Raw genomic sequence first — 19301 nt, 5'->3', positions numbered from 1 at the left:
TTCTATGATTAGGGTCAGTCCGTACGTCCGTAACGGTAGGGCTTTTCGTTAATTTGAACAGGTTAGTATTATCCTATCGATTTCAAATTTTGCATGCTGATTCCTATAACAGTTAGGTATCATTTAGAAAGCGCAGCAACTCTATAATCGTTACCAGATAGTCCATACGTTCATTTAAAACAAAATGCTTTTTTTCTTTTTGACAACAAATTTTTGTAAGTTAAAATTATCCTATCCATCTGATTTTTGAATACTGATTCTTATTACAACAAAGTATAATGTTATAAGCGAAGCATATAATCAAAATCAAGTCCTAAAAACGTTTGTATTTCCTTAAGCAGTATAATGTATTTAATCAGTTTTGCATCAAATTTGTTTAAAATTTTGTACAGTTCTGAAACTCTGCAAGTGTTAATTTTTGTTTGTCCTTCCATTTGAGCTTCGCTTTTTTGGATGCTGTCATCCTCGTGTTTTTTTAATTTGAATCGCCAAAGAATGCACTGCAATTATAGCAAGGATATTTTGGTCCAAATTTTCTTAAAACAAGGATGACAACAAGCACAAAAGCGAAGCACTGAAACGGTAGGACAAACGGTCAATAACACTTGTATAGTGTCAGAACTGAATAATCAGAATGTAAATGTATAAAAGTCGAAGCAAAATTGTAAGTAAATTTGTTGAAAAACTGCCTGATACAGGATAATGCTTATGGACATACTTACATTTTTAGGACTTGATTATAGAGTTGCTTCGCTTATAACATTAAACTTTCTTATCCCAGGAATTAATATACCAAAAATTAGACCAATCGGATAATTAGATCACATAAAAATTTGTTGTTAAATAAGTAAAAAAAAATCAACATGTTGAAAATGAACGTACGGACATTCTGCTAATGATTGTAGAGTTGCTACGCTTTCTAAATCGTACCTAACTACTAAAGGAATCCCCATACAAAGTTTGAAATCGATAGGATAATTCTAACATGCCTAAATTAATTTAATTTTAATGCATATACCCTACATCTATGAGGTAGCTGCACCACTAACAAGAACAATTACATATTAGTAGTAAAGAAGCTATATGTAAATACAGGAAAATCTTTTTTTCAGCCTTGAACGATTATTTCAGTTTCAGTTTCCGACCAACCCCCTCAATTTCTTCCATATCCTTATATACAAGTAACAGGATGCCTGTTTGTTAATCTGTCTGGTTGTGTGTTTGAGCCGATTTGACTCATCTGAAGTGGAGGTGGCTAGGTACCTCCCTACACCCTTCCAAGAAAAATGTACTATTTAAAAATTAACCCCCACTCCCTCTCCTTACCAGGAATAAGGTATAACCAACAAGCGAAATAAAACTAAAATAATATTTGGGGGGCAAATGGAGAGGTCGTCAATTTTACGATGTGTTGCCCCCCAACGACAGCAGAAAAACACGTTTAGGTTTCGTGATTTTTTTCCGAATTAATTTCGTTGTTGGTAGAAGCTGTCTCCTTACATTTTTTTAAGCGAGGATTTTCTATAATTAGGGTCGGTCCGTCCGTTCGTCCCTAACTAATAGCTTGATCGTTAATTGAGGCATGTTAGAATTGCCCTAACAATTTCAAACTTTGCATGGTGATTCCTGTAGTAGTTAGGTACGATTTCGAAAGCGTAACAACTCTAAAATGAATACCAGAATTTCCTTACGTCCATTTTAAACATGTTGATTCTTAACTTTTTTCGACTTTTGTACATTTATATTTTGATAATTCAGTTTTGATACTCTATAAGTGTTAATGTTCGTTTATCCTTCCATTTCAGAGCTTCGCTTTTATGGATGTTGTCATCCTTGTTTTATTTGAAATTTAGATATAAATAGATGGGTTGACAGTCTACCTCCTCCCTCCTCCTTCTTTACAGTGCCCAGCAGGAGCCTCTAAGGGCATAGTCATTAGTAAAAGATAACTAAACAGACCCATTAAATGGGTATAGTCCCTTTCGTGGAAACGCCCCTAAGGAGCGTTTCTTCGTATTTTCATAATAGCTTTTCTCCTATTTCTAGCCCCTGCGAGGGGCAAATTGCCTAATCCTGAGGGGCAATCACCTAACCCAATATAACCTAACCTAATCTAAAATAACCTATCAAAAGCCGTTTTAAAAATGCGACGAATCGCTCCTTAAGGGGCGTTGCCACGAAAGGGACTATACCCCAATTAATTGTTATTGTTTGAAAAGCTTTGCTCCTTGGCACTGAGTGCACTGTAGAAGTTAAATTTAAATTATTTACAAGTAGCTGGTCAATTATCTTTTTTAATAATTAATCACAGATTTATTTTCAAATTTATGTGCAATAAAGCATTATTGATTTTTAAAATATTATATGTACTTCTAAGTAATTTTAACAGATTTTCTTTATTTAGGGTTGGTTTTTTCCAGCATCGAACTTAAAACAGCGTAAAGTGCCACCAAAAAATGACGTCATACAATGCAAGTGACCAGTGAGAGGCCGGTATAAATTTTACCATTTGGTCAATTACCATTTATACTTGCCTATCATTGGTACTTTTTATAGCATGACGTCATTTTTTTGAGGCACTTTACTCTGTTTCATCGAACATGGTTCCTTCAGCCTTGAAACTCCATAAACCTTACCAAAAATTCTATATGTCCATTAAAATATAATATATTTTTTGTTGGTATAACAATTAGTTGGCTAGAAATATATGTTTTTTAAAAAAAACCTGATATTATTTTCATATCCTGATAAATCCATTAATCCCTGAAAACAATGTATGCAGTCCTATTTTTAAAAATATTATGAATCATATAATCAAAAGTAGAACAATGTTTGTTTGTCTGTCCATCCGTCACTACATCCCTTAAAAGGACTGTCTATGACAAAAATAAATTTTGCTTTTTCAAAATCTAACCTTAATTTTAATTAACCTTAATTTTTTATATGACGTTCTAAGATCTCTAATAATTGGGTCCTCCCGCCCCTTTATTTGTGCTCCTTTAATGATTTTTAGATTTTGCTTCTATTTTTGCCGCTCTCGCCGCTGTACACCGCTGCTCGCCGCCAAACATTGCATTACAAAGCATGCTCCCCTCCCCCTTGTACAGAATGTGAATGGAGGCGGGGGGTATTGCGTTAGCAGCATAGGGCATAGCGTATAGAGGCGCATAGAGGCTTACAGCGGAGAGAGCGGCATAAATACATAGATTTGGTGGCGGCGAGCACTGAAGACAGCTGTTTCTGGTTAGCTGGCCTAAGTATTAGTGGAGAATAAGGCATCCAGTGGCGTGCGAACCGAAGGGGGCATTTGGGGCAATCGCCCCCCCCCCCCCCCTAGCCACCGCCCCCCCTGCCCCCCCCCCCCCCATAAATGTTGAAAAATGCCCCATTTTGCCCCCCCCTGGTCAACAAAAATGCCCCTTTTTGCCCCCTACCTTACAAAAAGCAAAACTATCCCAGTTTCCAAAAAAAAGATCAAGAAATACTCAACAAAAAAAATTTTGGCGCTTCGCGCCAAACAGACAGTTGCTATTCATTTAACCTTACCAAATTTTTAAATTAGTGTAGAAATTAGGTTATAATCTTTTTTCACTGAACTTAACAAACCAGGTAATAGAAAGTATTTTATTTTGTATAATATAAACTTTTTACCAAAAAAATTTTGTACATCCCCAATGATGATACACAAAATTACCCCTTATATAGATTACAATTAGTGGATGAAATGTATGGAAACTCGTCTTAATTAACCAATCAATCAAAATTCCATTAAAGTCCCTAAAGTTGTTGAGCCAACAGATAAGAAAATTTTATATGAAATATTGGGGACTAGTGTAATAAATAACCCAAAAACCCCTCCCTCCCTGCATATTTGAAGAAAAAAATTTGCGCTTCGCGCCCTTCCAAATGGTTTCTGCTTTTTATCACATTGTGCATATATTTTGTTTTTATTTCTATAAAAACATGTGTAAACAACAAATATTTAATCAAAAAGTTATTTTATATAAAAAAGAAACAGCATTGATATTTATCTAAGCCTTTTTCTCAACACTGTATGTCTGTCTAAATGAATATCTATATATGATGTCATTTTATTTTCAGGATAAGTTTATCATTTTTTTTTGTGTACATACCCTTACAAAAAGACATGTTTTTTTTATGGCAATTTTCATTAAAAACCCTTAAAACTAACTACACTCTATATTCCTAACTTGATAAAATACGCCACTCTTGTTGTCTTTAATTGATTTTAGTTCAAAGGGGGAGTAAATATTTTTAGGTGCGCTTCACGCACCACCCTTTATAAACCCTTGGAAACACCACTTAATCAAAAATTAACAGAGTTTTTAAGTGCCATTTAAAGAGGGTAGGATATGTTGATATAACTTTTTAGCTTCTCTATAATTCACTATGGCTGTCGGTACGTAATGCTAAGGGGGAAATGTGAATTTTTCAACTGCAATTAACCCTTAACGGTCGGGGGGGGGGGGGGGGGCGTTGAACGCCCCCCCATCCGGTTTTTTCTATCTCATTTTCTGTGTGTGAAAGATAAAGAGCCCAAACTGCTTGACTTTTTAAGTATGGGTATGACACATAACTGAGAGTTGGAATTTTTTGAAAATCTCCATCCTGGCGGGCACAGGATGCCAGCAAACCTGGCAGGGTAATCCAGGTAAAGAGCAAAAATATTTTTTTTGACTTAAACAAAGCATTTTATCTTACCAAATTACTAAAATATCCTTTAGTAGTACATCCTCATCTTAAATACAGGTGTTTAAGTCAATTTCAGGTTCCAGGTATGATCCTGCAGGTCCTGATCCTCCAGGTCTCCAGAAATCTTTTAAAGGCTCCTGTGGCCGCAATTTTTGACTTAGAGACTTCAAATTTTAAACTTAAGCTTTTCTTACATGTCTTGATAATGTATTAAAATTTCATAAAGATCCGCCGCCGTTTTTCCGCCGACCGCCGACTGCGGCGGCTGGCAGCTGCCAAATACAGCTGCGGCCGCTGAAATTTATGTTTGATATTTCAAATATAAAATTTACTTAAAAAAAAACATTTTCTGCAAAAAAATTGTTCTTCTAGCTTCAAAAATAAAAAAATTACAGCCGTTTGAAATTTTTAAGTAAAAAAGGACCTAAAAACAAAGGTTGTTAAATAAAAGGGTGAAGGAAGCGAAAATTGACTTAGACTTATAAAAGGTCGAAAATTCATCATAACACAGGGGACTTGCACAAAATTTTTTAGCCCTCTAGCTCTAATAGGAACTGAGATAATATGGGGGGGCGTTGAACGCCCCCCCCCCCCCCGACTGATTAAGGTGCGGCAAGGGGCTCGACTGTTAAGGGTTAAAGATAGAAGGCTAAAACTTAGTGTTAACATTCCCATCATTATGGAGTATAATTAACTATTAAAAATTAATGGAGGTCAGACTGCTTTTGAGGACGTTTTTGGCTATTTTTGTATTTTTTAAATTTCGGGTATAGTCCCTTTTGTGATATTGCCTCTATATCACCTGACCTAACTTAACCTATTAAAAGCTACTATGAAAATATGACGAAATGCCCCTTAAGAGGCGTTGCCACAAAAGAGACTATACCCCAAAGTTTTCCATATTTTCCACAAGTAATTTTTTTTATTTTTTACATAGTTCTTTATATCTTTGGTTTTTATGGTATGATAAATTTTTTTGTGTATAATATAAAAAAAAAAAAATTCTCGCTGTTTCGAGCATCCAGTATGTAATTTACTTTGACTGTCATCACACAACATACAGGAAAAAGGATTTGTGACTTTTTCTACCTAAAATATATATTTATTTCAACAGATGCTCTTTAAATCTACTTATTTGTATTCTTATTAATGATTTTTTGTGCTTTGCTACTTAAAGATGTTGTCATCCTTGTTGTCATACAATAAAGAAATATTTAAAATTAGTTTTACATATTAGGTTAATTTTTGGTAAATTATTTCCAAAATGAGTGTTTTTATCTCCCCCCAAAAAAAAATTTTTTAATGGGGTTATTCATCCTTCCTGCTGAGATTTTATAACATCCTCTTCCACCCATAAAAACTGTTTTGTGGTGGGGGGGGGGGGGAAGTTTAAATTATCTTCTGTACTTTTTTTTCGAAGATGCTTTCTAGCTCCCTTCCCTTCGGTCAATGCAGGGTGGGGAGAAGGGATGGGGGAGAAGAGATGGGGGGGAAGAGAAGTGGAATATAAATGGGAAATAGGGATGGGGGAAGGGATGGGGAAGAAGGGATAAGAACTAGAAGGCCCTTAATCATATAATTCCACCCCTTAAAACGCCCTTATTTAAAATTAGTATATATAATCAAAATGCCCCCCCCTAAAGCAAAGTGCCCCCCCGGGGCACTTTGATTTAGGGGGGGGGCAAAATTTTACAAAATCTTCAAAATGCCCCCCCCTAGACAAAGTGCTTTGCACGCCACTGATTAGGCATCAGCGGTAAAAAGTACAAGTTTTTTTGCTTATTAGCAAAATTTTCAAAAAGCTTCAATTGTGATGCTACAAATATAAAATATGCTTAAAATTAAACAGTGAACAATAGTCCTGTTAATATTTGTGTAGGTTTTAAGCTACAAGCTGCAAGTATATATACATTTTTTACATTCTTGTTGTACCCTCCTACAAAATAGTTTTCCATGACCTATGAGAAGCTATATTGTGAAAGAAAACATATCGGTTCAGCGTTTAGCAAGATCCTTTGGGATAAACAGACAGATAGACTCACAAACAAACACACAAATAGACATTGTGTTACTTTAATATAAGGATTATTTAAATGCTTACCGTTGGTCCGTCCAAAGTAAAGAATGCCCTGCAATTAAGTTTCAGTTTTGGTCTCATCACTAAAAGTACACAACAAGGATGACAACATTTATAAATGTTTAGCTCAACAAATCGAACGGTCAGACAAACGAATAATAATAATTTAAGAGTAACAATGCTATTATTATCTAATATTATTTAACAAAAACATCCCAAAATTAATTAAGCAAAGATTGATTAATATGGACAATCTTAAATTTTAAGACTTGAATATTTAGATATTTTTCTTATGGAATTGTACTATATCGTCCTATAGTATGGCAGGTGTCCGAAATTAATAAATGACGATTTCTGCAGAGGAGCTTGGGATATGGGTTGTACAGATATTATGAATTTGACTATAAATTGTTCAAACCACTCAATAATTTCCCTTCTTACACAACCTGTGGAAGTTGCGTGAATGTATTCAACGGAGAAATTTGAGTTGCCACATTGGGACTAGAACTCGTACTCTCACCACTGAGCTACAACGCCTCTTACTCCGTCCATCCGTCTGTCTGGAACTGATGGCTTTTTTCGTAAATTTAGGTATGTTAGAATTGTCCTATCAATTGTTAACTATGCATGGTGAGTCCTGTAGTAGTAAGGTACAATTTAGAAAGCATAGCAACTCTATAATTGTTACCAGAATGTACATACATTTATTTTAAACACGTTGATTTTTAACTATTTTAACAACAAATTTTTATGTAATATAAAAATCCGGTTGTTCTGATTTTTGAAAAACTGACTCCTAGGACAACTAAGTAAAATAATATAGGTGAAGCATCTCCATAATCAATTCCTAAAAATGTAAGTATGTCCTTAAACATTATCCTGTATTTAAGCAGTTTTCAACAAATTAACTTACAATTTTATTTGACTTATATAACATTTATATTCTAATTATTCAGTTCTGACACTCAGCAAGTGTTAATGTTCGTAAGTCCTACCATTTCAGAGATTTTATTTTATGGATGTTGTCATCGTTGTTAAATTAAATTTACCTCTGACAGTTTGATTATCAAACATGATTCTAATTCCATTCCCAGAGTCAACATCTTTTATAGGACTTTTTATCACTAAACAGTACATTTTTATTATGGCACATTAGTTTTGTACTTTCGCAAAATTCCGTAAAGATTGACAGTCAAATGTACTTATTATGTCAAACTGTTTTTAAATATGCGTTTAATTCTATTATGCATTAGGTCAACATTAAGAACAGGTATATTTAATAAGCGCATTTGACTGGAAGCTTGATAATAATTCTACAGAGTATTGCACGCTACTATTCTCTTCACCCCTGTCCTGGATAAAATGTTTATTTAAAAAAACATGCGCATTCAGTTTTTTTCATTTCCTGATACATTTTTGTCCCCCGATTCCAAAAATATCTTTCCCGAAATCCTAGCTGTTCTATAAGATCTCCAAAAATGCAAATTACTTTTGTCACTGATTTTTCAATAATTTTCTTAATAACTAATACCAAATTTTGTTCAAAACATGTTTTAGTGCACAGTAAAAAGTGTCTAACACACCTTAGAATATACATTCCTTGAATGCCAACAAGACCTAACAGAATCAATAACGGTTATGACTGTTATTAACTGTTAAACAGAGCCAATTTGGGTTTTAACTAGAAAAGACATTGAAGGAGCAGTTTTTCGGATTTGACTAAGAAAAACAAAGTTGTAGAACTCGCCAAGCGCCTAAAAACAGTTGTAAGATACACTGTTGCAGCAGTCGTAGAGATTATCTGCATCAAAAATATATAAAACAGCGCATAGCAACATTGTGCCCATTTTTAGACAGCAACTTATTGCTTTTCCAATAAATATAAAGTTGTAGAACTTGCTAGGCCTAATAATAATAAACATTATTGGCATCCATTTAGGACACACTTTTCTGAGAAAAACTGAAATTGTGAGTTTAACAGTGAATAACGGTCAAAACAGTGATTGGTGGGTTCAAATTTTCATCTAATTTTATCCTCATTGCATTGGTTTGTTAGTTCGTTCAGACCACACTAATAATAATGCATCCTGTAAAAAAGAATAGAGAACATCATTGAAACTTTGACAAATAGACCATGACAATGACCTACCAGGCCATTGCCAGAATTGTGTTGGAATATCCTTATGGAGTCCTGTCATCTCAGAGAACAGCTGGAAAAAGTTACAAAGACCACAGAAGCTCTCAAACTCATTACTGTTAATCTTTAGATGGCTCAGAACAACATATACATCAAGAAACAAAAATTTTACCAATCAAAGAACATTGCATGATGAAATCTAAACAAAACCTATTGACCAGACAACAACCTGACCATCCAGCATACACAAATTTTCACAGACCACTGCCAGCAATAGTAGTAGAGATTGTCTTGAGTCGAAAGTAAATAAAACCAAACATTTCAATGATGTTCTCCATTTTTAGACAGGAAAGACTTCACAATTTTCAGTTTTCTTCAAAATGTCCAGAAAAGTGTGTCAAAGGTAGATGCCAATAATGTAAATGTTAGGCCTTGCAAGTTCTACAACTTTGTATTTATTGTTAAAGCACAAAAAAAAGTTACTTAAGTTGTTTTGGGAAAAACTGAAAGTTCTGACATTTAATGGTTGATATGGCTGTTGTTGTTGTTGTAGCCCTGATTCTCTGAAGATAGGACTCAGATGCACACCGAGACTGGAAGTGAGAACCCTTAGGCCAATCATAGATTGGTAAGCTTCTCGCATAGCTGATTGTATTCTATGTTACATTACAAGCTGACCCGAATTTCTCATGGAAGCTACTCAATTTTTACATCACCCTGGCATAAAGTTTTGGCAGGTGTTCCACATCAAGCCACACTAATTAATGGCACTCTCATACAAGAGGCATAGACAAGGAAAAGCATGGTTAAAGCTGCTGGATATGTAGAACTTCCTACCAATCTCCCTCCTTAGAAACTTAGGGCATCTCTGGGATGGTTGTGTGATCATAATCTGACAAATTACAGCAGCATTTGTCAATGAAGTGCAAAGTCTATGCTGGGACTTGAAATTGGTTTCTCTCAACAACAGCGTAGTGCGCTAACCATCACTATTGGCAAACCATCATTGGCAGGTTCAAATTTTTGGCTTAAATTATGTTAGGTCTTCATTGGTTTTATTTTTGTGTCTGATGTTCAGGTCCCCCTAATATGAGTCCTTCTTGTCAAAAGATGGGCACAATGTTGCTATGCGCTGTTTTATCTATTTTTAATTCAGATATTTGCTGCCACTGCTGCAACAGTTTGTCTTAGGCAGATGCCCTTCTTACAATTATTGTTAGGCTTGGCCAGTTCTACAACTTTGCTTTTCTTATTCATGTCCGAAAAGCTGCTCCTTAAATGTCTTTTCTGGTTAAAAACAAATATGTATGTTTAACAGTTAATAACGGTCAAAACAGCAGGTATATTTTTATTGATTCAGTTAGATCTTGTTGGCATTCAAGGAATGTATAATCTAAGGTGTGTTAGACACTTTTTACTGTTCACTAAAACATGTTTTGAACAAAAATTTGTATTAGTAATTAAAAAAATTATTGAAAAATCAGTGACAACAGTAATTACTAATTTGCATTTTTGGAGATCTTATAGAACAGCTAGGATTTCAGGAAAGATATTTTTGGAATCGGGGGACAAAAATGTATCAGGAAATGAAAAAAACTGAACGCGCATGTTTTTTTAAATAAAAATTTTATCCAGGACAGGGGTGTCTTAGTCACTAAATAGCATAGATTAAAAAACTAATAATATAGAAAGAACATTATAAGCTTTACAGTAATTACATAATTTACATATGACATATACTAGTAGAGTAGCTGCTCTCCTGGAATTTTACATTTACACTTTTTAGCTCAATACAATAAATATAGAAAGTCTAGAGGATCAATCTTTTGAATGGACCAACAGTAACACAGTTTAAGAAAATACGACCTTGTTACAGAGCTTTGCTTTGGGAAAATCAAGGGAGTAAGGAAGGGGACAATGGATCGAATGTTTAATTATAAGGGATCTCAAACCTTAGGGACCTGGGACATAACTACTATAGGAATCATCCTGCAAAATTTGAAATCGATAGGACAATTCTAACATGTCTATATTAATGGGAAAAAGCTAACCGCTACGGACGTACGGACCGACCCTTATTATAGAAAAGCTTATAAGTTAAAACTAAAGAATATTACCAAGAAGATCACATTGGTACGTGTCTTTGTTATATTGATAAGCATTACAAGTTTGCTTCAAACTTAACTAAAATAGGTTCAATTTAATAGAAGAAAGGAAAAATTCACATAAAAAATACAAAAGTAATGAGATTATTATGAGAGTCCAAAATTAAACTTACCTAAATATTTACAGAAAACGGTGTACCCTCCCCCCTCTACCTCCCTCATGAAAAATTTAAAGGGGGGGGGGGGTTGCATGTAAACCCTTACCATATCATTTAACGGGATGTAAAATATTTTTTGGCGCGATTTTCATTTTTGAAATGAAGATTGGATTCCAAGAGGATTATTTATAATTTACAATGTCTTACATGCTGTCTTGTCGCAAGGCATCTTGAAGCACAGTAAACCTTAAAAAAACAAGGATGACAACATCCATACGTAGCGAAACTAAAAAAGTATGGATAGACATCTGCAAAAACTCATTTATACAGTATGTCATGAAAAATAATTAAATAGAATAAATCACGAAACCTTCTAAAATATATAATGGTCTTTTGAAGCATTAAGCTTACAAGAAAAACGTGAAAATCTAGGATCTAGCTCCCCAACCAATAGCAAGTCCTTATAAAATCTTAGTGAAAATGTGTAGAATGTTGACTTAATTGATCCAGCCGTGTTTATCTTGAACAGGAGTCGAGAAAATCACAAAAAACTAGGAATTGATCTAGTACCACGACCAATAAGTATAGCTGAATAAAACTTGATGGAAAATGGAAATATGTAGATTGTAAACTTATTCAATCCCTGAAAATTTCATTCGTCTATCTAATTCATGAAAACTTAAAATTCTAGGAATCGATCTGGCACCCCAATTCATATACAAATCTTAATGAAAATATGTAGAATGTGAATTTATTATATCCCTGAAAATATCAGTCGTCTATCTTGAAAAGAAGTTGAGAAAATTACGAAAACGTAAAAATCTAGGAATCGATCTAGCACCGTTATGGACTGACAGATGGAAAAACAATGTACAGATTAGATGAGCGTATGTAATAGGAATCTTCACTATAAATTTCAGCGGTCTATCTTTTATAGGAGCCAAGAAAATCATGTTTGTCCCATAGCGTTACGGACTGACCGCCAGAAAAAGTGAATTATAGAGTAGCTCCGCTACTAAAAATAATAGAATATGAATTGAAATAAAAGTAACCAGTAATAAACAGTCGTTTTGCCGTACCTGGTTTATTGCTTCTTTAGAATTTATTCTTGATGTAATATAGCTCTCTGACTATATGGAACACTTTTTCTCGTATTCATTCGAATCCGGTATATAGGAACCGGTTCTCATCCATACGAAAAAACTATGTCTAGCATCGTATTATATCCAGCTTTCTACGAATATAAAAATGTACAATCATAAGATTAAAACCAGTTTTTTAGCCCGTGCCTTCGGCACCTCGGGGCTTAAAAAACTGGTTTTAATCTTATAATTGTACATTCTATATCCGCGGAAAGATGTTTATAATACGATGCGAGAAATAACTATTAAAACTTCTTCTTGACAATTGACAATTGTATTTGTCCCCCCAGCATAAATCAGCTGATGTGTTTCCCAAAAAGTAAATATCGAGCACTGAAACCTTTATTTTCAAAAAAAATGGATGATTGGGTTTGATATATACGGCTTTTAATAAAGGATGTCTGTCTATTTCTCTGTCTGTTTGTACCAATATGGTTCTCCTTTACAAGGAAGCTTCTCATAGGTCCTGAGATAGTATCTAACTTTTTTGGGGGAGGTTACCACCATCCACTCAAGATAAATCGGCCTCAGAAAAATTACTCCCCCCCCCCCCCTCCAAAATAATTATATTTTTTAAAAACAAAAATCAAAAAAGGGGGGGAGGAACGTTGGTCAAAACCCCTCCCCAAATTTGGAAAGAAAATTATTTTTACACCTAAAATTTGTGCCCCTAGAGGCCTCTAATAGTGTGTCCGCTAGATATAAAGGAGATAAAGACAATTCAATGTCGACAATCCACAGTTGGCCTGATTTGTGTATTCAAATTTTTCGTAGTATACATACAACGTATAGAATACGTAGATTTTCTAAGAGATTTTGCATGATCAAATGTTTCTCCCAACTGGGTAATACACCAATAGGGGGGAGGGGATCGGAGTAACATATTGACCAATACATAAGGACAATTTAGCAAAATAAATCGACGACAAAATTCCCCTTCACAATATCCACGTATTCTATTACATTTCTGTCATTTTAAAATAATAGTGTTTATTCCTCAAGATATCCGACAGCAAAATAAGTTGATTCAATAACTTCTATACCAGAAACACTGTATTTAAAAACAAGTTAGGGAGATGTAAAGTTATCCTTTTATAATATAACACTAACAGGGTGTCTGTCTTTGTGTGTGTGAGTTAGTTATATTAACCCTTTACAGTCGGGCCCATTGCCGCACCTTAATCGGTTGGGGGGGGGGGGGGGGGAGCGGTCGGGGGAAGGGCGTTCAACGCCCTTCCCCCTATTATCTCAGTTCCTATTGGAGCTAGAGGGCTATTTTTTTGTGCAAGTCCCATGTTTGATAATGAATTTCCGACCTTTTATAAGTCAAGTCAATTTTCGCTTCCTTGTGTCATACCCATACTTAAAAAGTCACGCAGTTTGGGCTCTTTATCTTTCACACAAAGAAAATGAGATAGAAAAACCGAAGAGGGGGGCGTTCCACGCCCCCCCCCCCCCCCGACTGTTAAGGTTTAAACATCCATAAGACTTGTTCTTTGTAAGCTGTTATCATTATTGTTAGTTGAAGATTATTTTAACAGGGCCCTTTCTCTTTTGGGATTTCAAAGTCTAGCCTAAAATAAGCTTTAAAATGTAATTTTCAAAAAGATGCATTCTATAGGGAAACACCTTTTTGCATTTTTTGTAACAAATAAAATTATTTTTAAAGGCGAACTTTTTTTAATTTTCCGTTCCGTCCGTCCGGAACGGATAACTTTTTTCGTTAATTTAGGCAAGTTAGAATTTTACTATCGATTTCAAACTTTGCATGGTGATTCCTGTAGTAGTTAGGTACGGATTATAAATCGTAGCAACGCTATAATCATTACCAGAATATCCGTATGTCCATTTTAAACATGTTGATGTTTTACTTTTTAAACAACAAATTTTTATGTGATCTTATTATCCGATTAATCTAATTTTTTGGTATACTAATTCCTGGAAAAATAAAGTACAATATTAAAAGCGAAGCATCTCTATAATCAAGTCTTAACAATGTAAGTATGTTCATAAACATTATCCTGTATCAAGCAGTTTTTCAACAAATTTACCTAAATTTTGCTTCGACTCTTATACGTTTTTATTCTGATTATTCAGTTCTGACACTATACAAGTGTTAATGTCCGTTTGTCCTACCGTTTCAGAGCTTCAATTTTATGGATGTTGTAATCCGTGTTTTAATACAACCCAATTATTTAATTAATGTCCTAATGTTTTTCCTGAGAGGTAGTAAAAATATGAGCGGCCAAAAGCTGGACATTGTCATTTTAATTTGTACCCTCTGTTTGTCCAGTTGTGACTGCAGTCAAACCAACACTAACACAAATTAATACCAGTACTATGCAATGAAAATTAGTTTGTCATTAATCCTAAATATTTAATGAAACAGTTTAAATTCTTAAATTTTTATGTATTTTTATAAAACAAAGGTACATTGAGTTTAAAATATCAATCCTTATAATAAAGTAATAAAGTATATTTGTACCGAAGGATTTCGATAACCGCTGAATCGATCAGGTTCTCCTTAACAGGGTAGCTTTTCAAAGGTCCCGGGAAGGTTTATAACTATTTTGGTGGAGGGTACCACCATCCTCCCAACAGAAATCACAAAAATAATCAAAATTATAGAGACTTGAACCCAACATAGCTAGGTATAGTTGAGACTTGAACGCAACATAGATAGGTATCGTATTATTTTTTAAAAAAAACATTTAAAGTGTGCCACTAGAAGCCTCTAGGGGCGTTTCCGCTAGTATTAAAATAAAATAATGATCTGTCTTTAGTAGCAGCAAAGCTTCTCTATAATTTTGTGTCCGTCTGTCAGTACGTAACGTTATGCTTTTATTGAAGATAGGCATCTGAAATGTTCTGTAGAGATTCCTATGATATTTGCATATATAATATATACATTGTTTAGTCCGTCTATCTACCAGTCATGCTATAAAAAAAACATAAACACTTATTTCACAATGATCGTTTGTCCATTCCATGATTTTTGTTTAATATCTGTTTAAAAATTCTAACCTAATGATAATTATTTTATAATTTGAAAAAAAATCCATTAAAATTATTGAAATTGTCTATTTTATGATTCAAAGTAAATTTTATAATTCCATGTATAGATTGAAATATATCTTAATTAAAGCATTTCTTACTGAATAAATTATTTCCAACTAGCGCAGCTACTCAACTAATGATTTACATTAAAGAACTCTCTTGCCACTAAAGTCGGGAAGTTAATTTAACCAGTTACTATTATTTTCTTTCTTTTCATTACATTTAGTTATATCTAACCTACTCTCCACCTCCACCTATGGGGCATTTATTATATTATTTATAATACATTAGATGATGAATCATAAAAGTATAAATATGTTAAAAGTTGTCAATATAAATTTCAGTTTAAAATATATAGAGTATTAATAATTAAATTCAATTTGTTTAATGAAAATTGTAAACCGGTATGGTTTGAATTGAATATGAGTTATGGGTAATGATTTTATTTTTTTCAGTAACTCCATACTTGAAAACCATTTGAAAACTTATAAATAAACAAAAAAAAATAATGAAATTCCTTAAATTTATACGTATTATATATTTGTTTTTGTTTTACATTATCATAATATTATTATCTGAATGAATTATAAATTATCTGTAGGCATGGTTTTGAGATTTTTGCTGAGATTTCTTTCTTTTGAAGTAATACTGCTGTAGTTTCTGTTCCATATATCAGAGTTTACTTAAACTCTATCAGTGATTTTCATTTGATAAGCTGGACATCCCATGACAAATCCCATGGTGGGTGTTGGTTCAGGGAGTGGACAGCTCTTATCTTCACTGAAGCTAAACTCTCTGACAAGGTTGGCAAAGAACAAGAACATCTCAGATTGAGCCAAAGCCATGCCAAGGCATTGTCTGCGTCCAACAAGGAAAGGAATCAATCTCTCATCTTTAGCAAAGTTGCCACTCTCATCTATAAATCTCTCAGGTTTAAATTCCTGAGGATTCTTCCAGTAGGTGGGATCATTGAGAATATAGTAGAGGAAGGAGAAGACTGTAGTTCCAGCAGGAACATCATAATCTCCAATCTTGGCATCCTTGAAGTTCATGTGAGGAGTACCAATAAAGTTGATGGCTGTGATTCTCATGATCTCATGGATGAAGGCATTAGTGTAGGGCAGTCTCTGCACATCTTCCATTGTAACACGGGTGGATCCAACAGTTTCCTGGATCTCATCAGCAATTTTCTTTTGAATCTCAGGATTCTTGGCCAGGTACAGGAAGCAGAATGAAAGAGTGGTGGAGACAGGGTTGGCTCCAGCTCCGAACAGTTCCAGCATATTCTGTTCAAGGTTTGTTCTACCTTTCCTACCAAAGAAAGAAGATCCTTTGTCAGTTGTGTCTTCAATCTTGTTTAGATACGCATCAACAAGATCAGACTCAGATCCAGTAGTGGCCATGATATGATCATCAACAATCTTCTTCATCATATCTCTGACATCTTGTTTCATCTTGTTGAGAGTACCACCAAGATAGTTGATGATATGCCTCAGCCAAGGGAAGACCATGAACACACCAATGAGTCTGTGTGAATCAATGAACTTGTCAATTCCCTGGTAGATGCTGTGAACCAAGGGATCATCCAGATCAAACTGTGAACCAGTAACAATGTTCCAGATAGAATTCACAATGGAGACACTGAATCTTTGTCCCAGATGAACCAGTCCCTTGGAGGAATCTTTTCTCAAGACCTTGACAAGAAGTTCAACTTGTTCAGTGATGGTCTCTTCAAGCCTGGACTTGCCAACACCAAACTCACTCAGCTTCTTGAGAACAAACTTTCTCTGTTCATCCCAGTTTCTACCAGAGCTGAATACAACTCCTCTGTTTGGGCTGGGATCATCTTCTGGCCTGGACATGACACTGCCCATAACTTCAGTCAAGTAGGTGGGTCTGGCTGAGAAGTTGGCATCCTTGAACACCTTGACACAAGTGTGGAAATCAGAAATCACAACTGTTGGAGTGGGTCCAATTCTCAAGCCAAAGATATTTCCATACTTGGATCTTAGTTCTAGAAAACTGCTAAGTAGATTATCAGATAAATGATGGATAGCTCCCAGGACAGGAAGGCTGCTGGGTCCAGGTGGAAAATTCTTGGGCAGCTTCCATCTCTGGTATAACTTCCATCCAATCAAAGACAAGAAGGAGAATAGAATTAAAGGATTCATTTCTATTCTAGTTGTATTTATTATGTGAACTGTTGTAAGTTTTGTTTTATTCTGAGGATATCATACATAGTTATTTCATTTTATACAAAAATTTCAGACTATAGACTTTCAGTAAGTGAAAGCATGAAATTTTGTATATTGGATATTCAGACTTTGAGCCAGACCTATGTCTATACAGTCTGAACTCAAGGATTAACACTTTTTTATATAAATCTTAGACTTTCAGGGGTTTAAAATAGCAAGAACAAAATATGTAAAAATAAAAAATTACATTAATTTAAAATTCAATATATTCTGATCCCATAAAAACTTATTGTATTGAAAATTAAACAATACCTGAAAATAAGACAGGAGACAATCAGACCATAGAATTAAATCAGTTGAAAAGACACATAATATTTAAAAAGGTGTGAAAAATAAAAAAATTATGAAAATAACTAATAAAGTAATTATTCTATGTGATAGTCTGGATTTAGTAATTTCAGACATGAGACATGTTCAGTGCAGGTAAGGAGTAAAAGGTAGAGTTTTTATATTCTTCACTTGGATATGTAAATTTTAATACCAGCTCCTCTATACATTTATTCTGTTAGTTTGGTTAGACACAAATATTGGGCTGGAAAATACAATAAACCTTAACGAGGAATTTCTAGCAGACAAAGATATTTGTTTATTTTTAGCTTTTAACTTATAAATCTTTCCAAACATACAAGTATCACAAAATGTACTATAGCTTTACATTATTTCTATGAAAAGTTTCTAGAAGAATAAGCTAAAATTTCCAGGGTACACTGCCTTAGAAAAATATTTAAGGACAATTTAGGCATCTTAGTTTTTATAGATATTAGTTTATTTTAAAGTAAATAATAAAGACAAAACTAAAAAGAATGTACATGTCTGAAATTAATGATAATATTCTCTTTAACATATAATGTACCTTTTCTTTTTATAAATATGTAAACATTAGACCAAGACTTTAGACAATTAAATTGAATAGGATTAGCACCTCTTGTTTTACATATCTTAATTAGTCCATGATGTCTAGTGGAAGAAAGTCTGTATATCTATTGTAGATAAATATACATTTATATATATATATAGGGTGATTAAAAAAAATTAGTATGAAAATAAACTATAGGTCATTATTCTCAGTAAAAAATACACAATTCTTCTAAAAGGTATTTTTTAACATCTATTACCCTTAACCCTGAGGTTTTTTCTATCTCATTTTCTGTTTGTGAAAGATAGATAGCTATAACTGAGTGACTTTTTAGATATTTGTATGAAATATAACTGATGGTTGTAAATTTTTGAAATTTTCTTCCTGGCGGGCACAGGATTCCAGCAAACCTGGCAGGGTCATCAAGGTAATGAGCAAAAATATTTTTTTGACTTAAACAAAGGATTTTATTTTAACAAAATACTATAGTATATTCTATAGTAGTATATCCTCATATATAATAAAGGTGTTCAATTTCAATCTTCCAGGTTCTGATCCTCCCGGTCTCCAGAAATCTATAAAGGCTCCTCTGACTGCAATTTTTCACTTAAAGACTTCAAATTAAACACTTAAGCTTTTATAACATGTCTGCATGACATATTAAAATTTCACAATTATCTGTCGCCGTTTTCTCGCCGCTTGCCAGCTGTCAAATACAGCTGCTGCCCGAAATTTATGATTTTAAGATTTCTAATATAAAATTTACATAAAGATAAAAATTTTCTTCAAAAATACTGAAAG

The 19301-nt window shown here is 33.9% G+C and overlaps 2 protein-coding genes across 2 annotated transcripts; both read right to left on the bottom strand.

Annotated features, from left to right (window-relative positions):
- Positions 1 to 2656: 2656 nt before the first annotated feature.
- On the bottom strand, positions 2657 to 13845 carry LOC145319919 (uncharacterized). The gene is made up of 8 exons (XM_080162320.1): positions 13811 to 13845; positions 13331 to 13383; positions 12270 to 12322; positions 11398 to 11436; positions 11045 to 11111; positions 7840 to 7914; positions 6815 to 6873; positions 2657 to 2763 (listed from the first exon to the last, which is right to left on the bottom strand). The coding sequence occupies exons 1-8, from the start codon at positions 13843 to 13845 to the stop codon at positions 2698 to 2700; spliced, it is 447 nt and encodes a 148-aa protein (XP_080018446.1). The 3' UTR covers positions 2657 to 2697.
- A 2062-nt stretch (positions 13846 to 15907) lies between these two features.
- On the bottom strand, positions 15908 to 18649 carry LOC145318692 (cytochrome P450 2B1-like). Its single transcript, XM_080160138.1, has one exon. It carries the CDS (start codon positions 17558 to 17560, stop codon positions 16073 to 16075), a length of 1488 nt encoding a protein of 495 aa, XP_080016264.1. The 5' UTR covers positions 17561 to 18649; the 3' UTR covers positions 15908 to 16072.
- Positions 18650 to 19301: the final 652 nt, after the last annotated feature.

Source organism: Acartia tonsa, chromosome 5, assembly GCF_053477335.1.
Source record: "Acartia tonsa isolate MP-2025a chromosome 5, ASM5347733v1, whole genome shotgun sequence".
In the NCBI taxonomy this organism is placed as follows: domain Eukaryota; kingdom Metazoa; phylum Arthropoda; class Copepoda; order Calanoida; family Acartiidae; genus Acartia; species Acartia tonsa.
Note: the sequence above shows the minus strand (reverse complement) of the source record. Positions and strands in the feature narration are given on the sequence as shown.

Bases quoted from the DNA above. Each gene is read 5' to 3' on its own strand.
- LOC145319919 (XM_080162320.1), bottom strand. From the start codon at position 13,845: ATGATAACAGCTTACAAAGAACAAGTCTTATGGAT. The intron at 12,323-13,330 runs AGGAATAAACAC...AGTGTTCCATAT, and splicing joins TTTTGCTGTCGGATATCTTG to AGTCAGAGAGCTATATTACA. The intron at 11,437-12,269 runs GTACGGCAAAAC...TGTTTTTTTAAG, and splicing joins CTAAAGAAGCAATAAACCAG to GTTTACTGTGCTTCAAGATG.
- LOC145318692 (XM_080160138.1), bottom strand. From the start codon at position 17,560: ATGAATCCTTTAATTCTATTCTCCTTCTTGTCTTTGATTGGATGGAAG.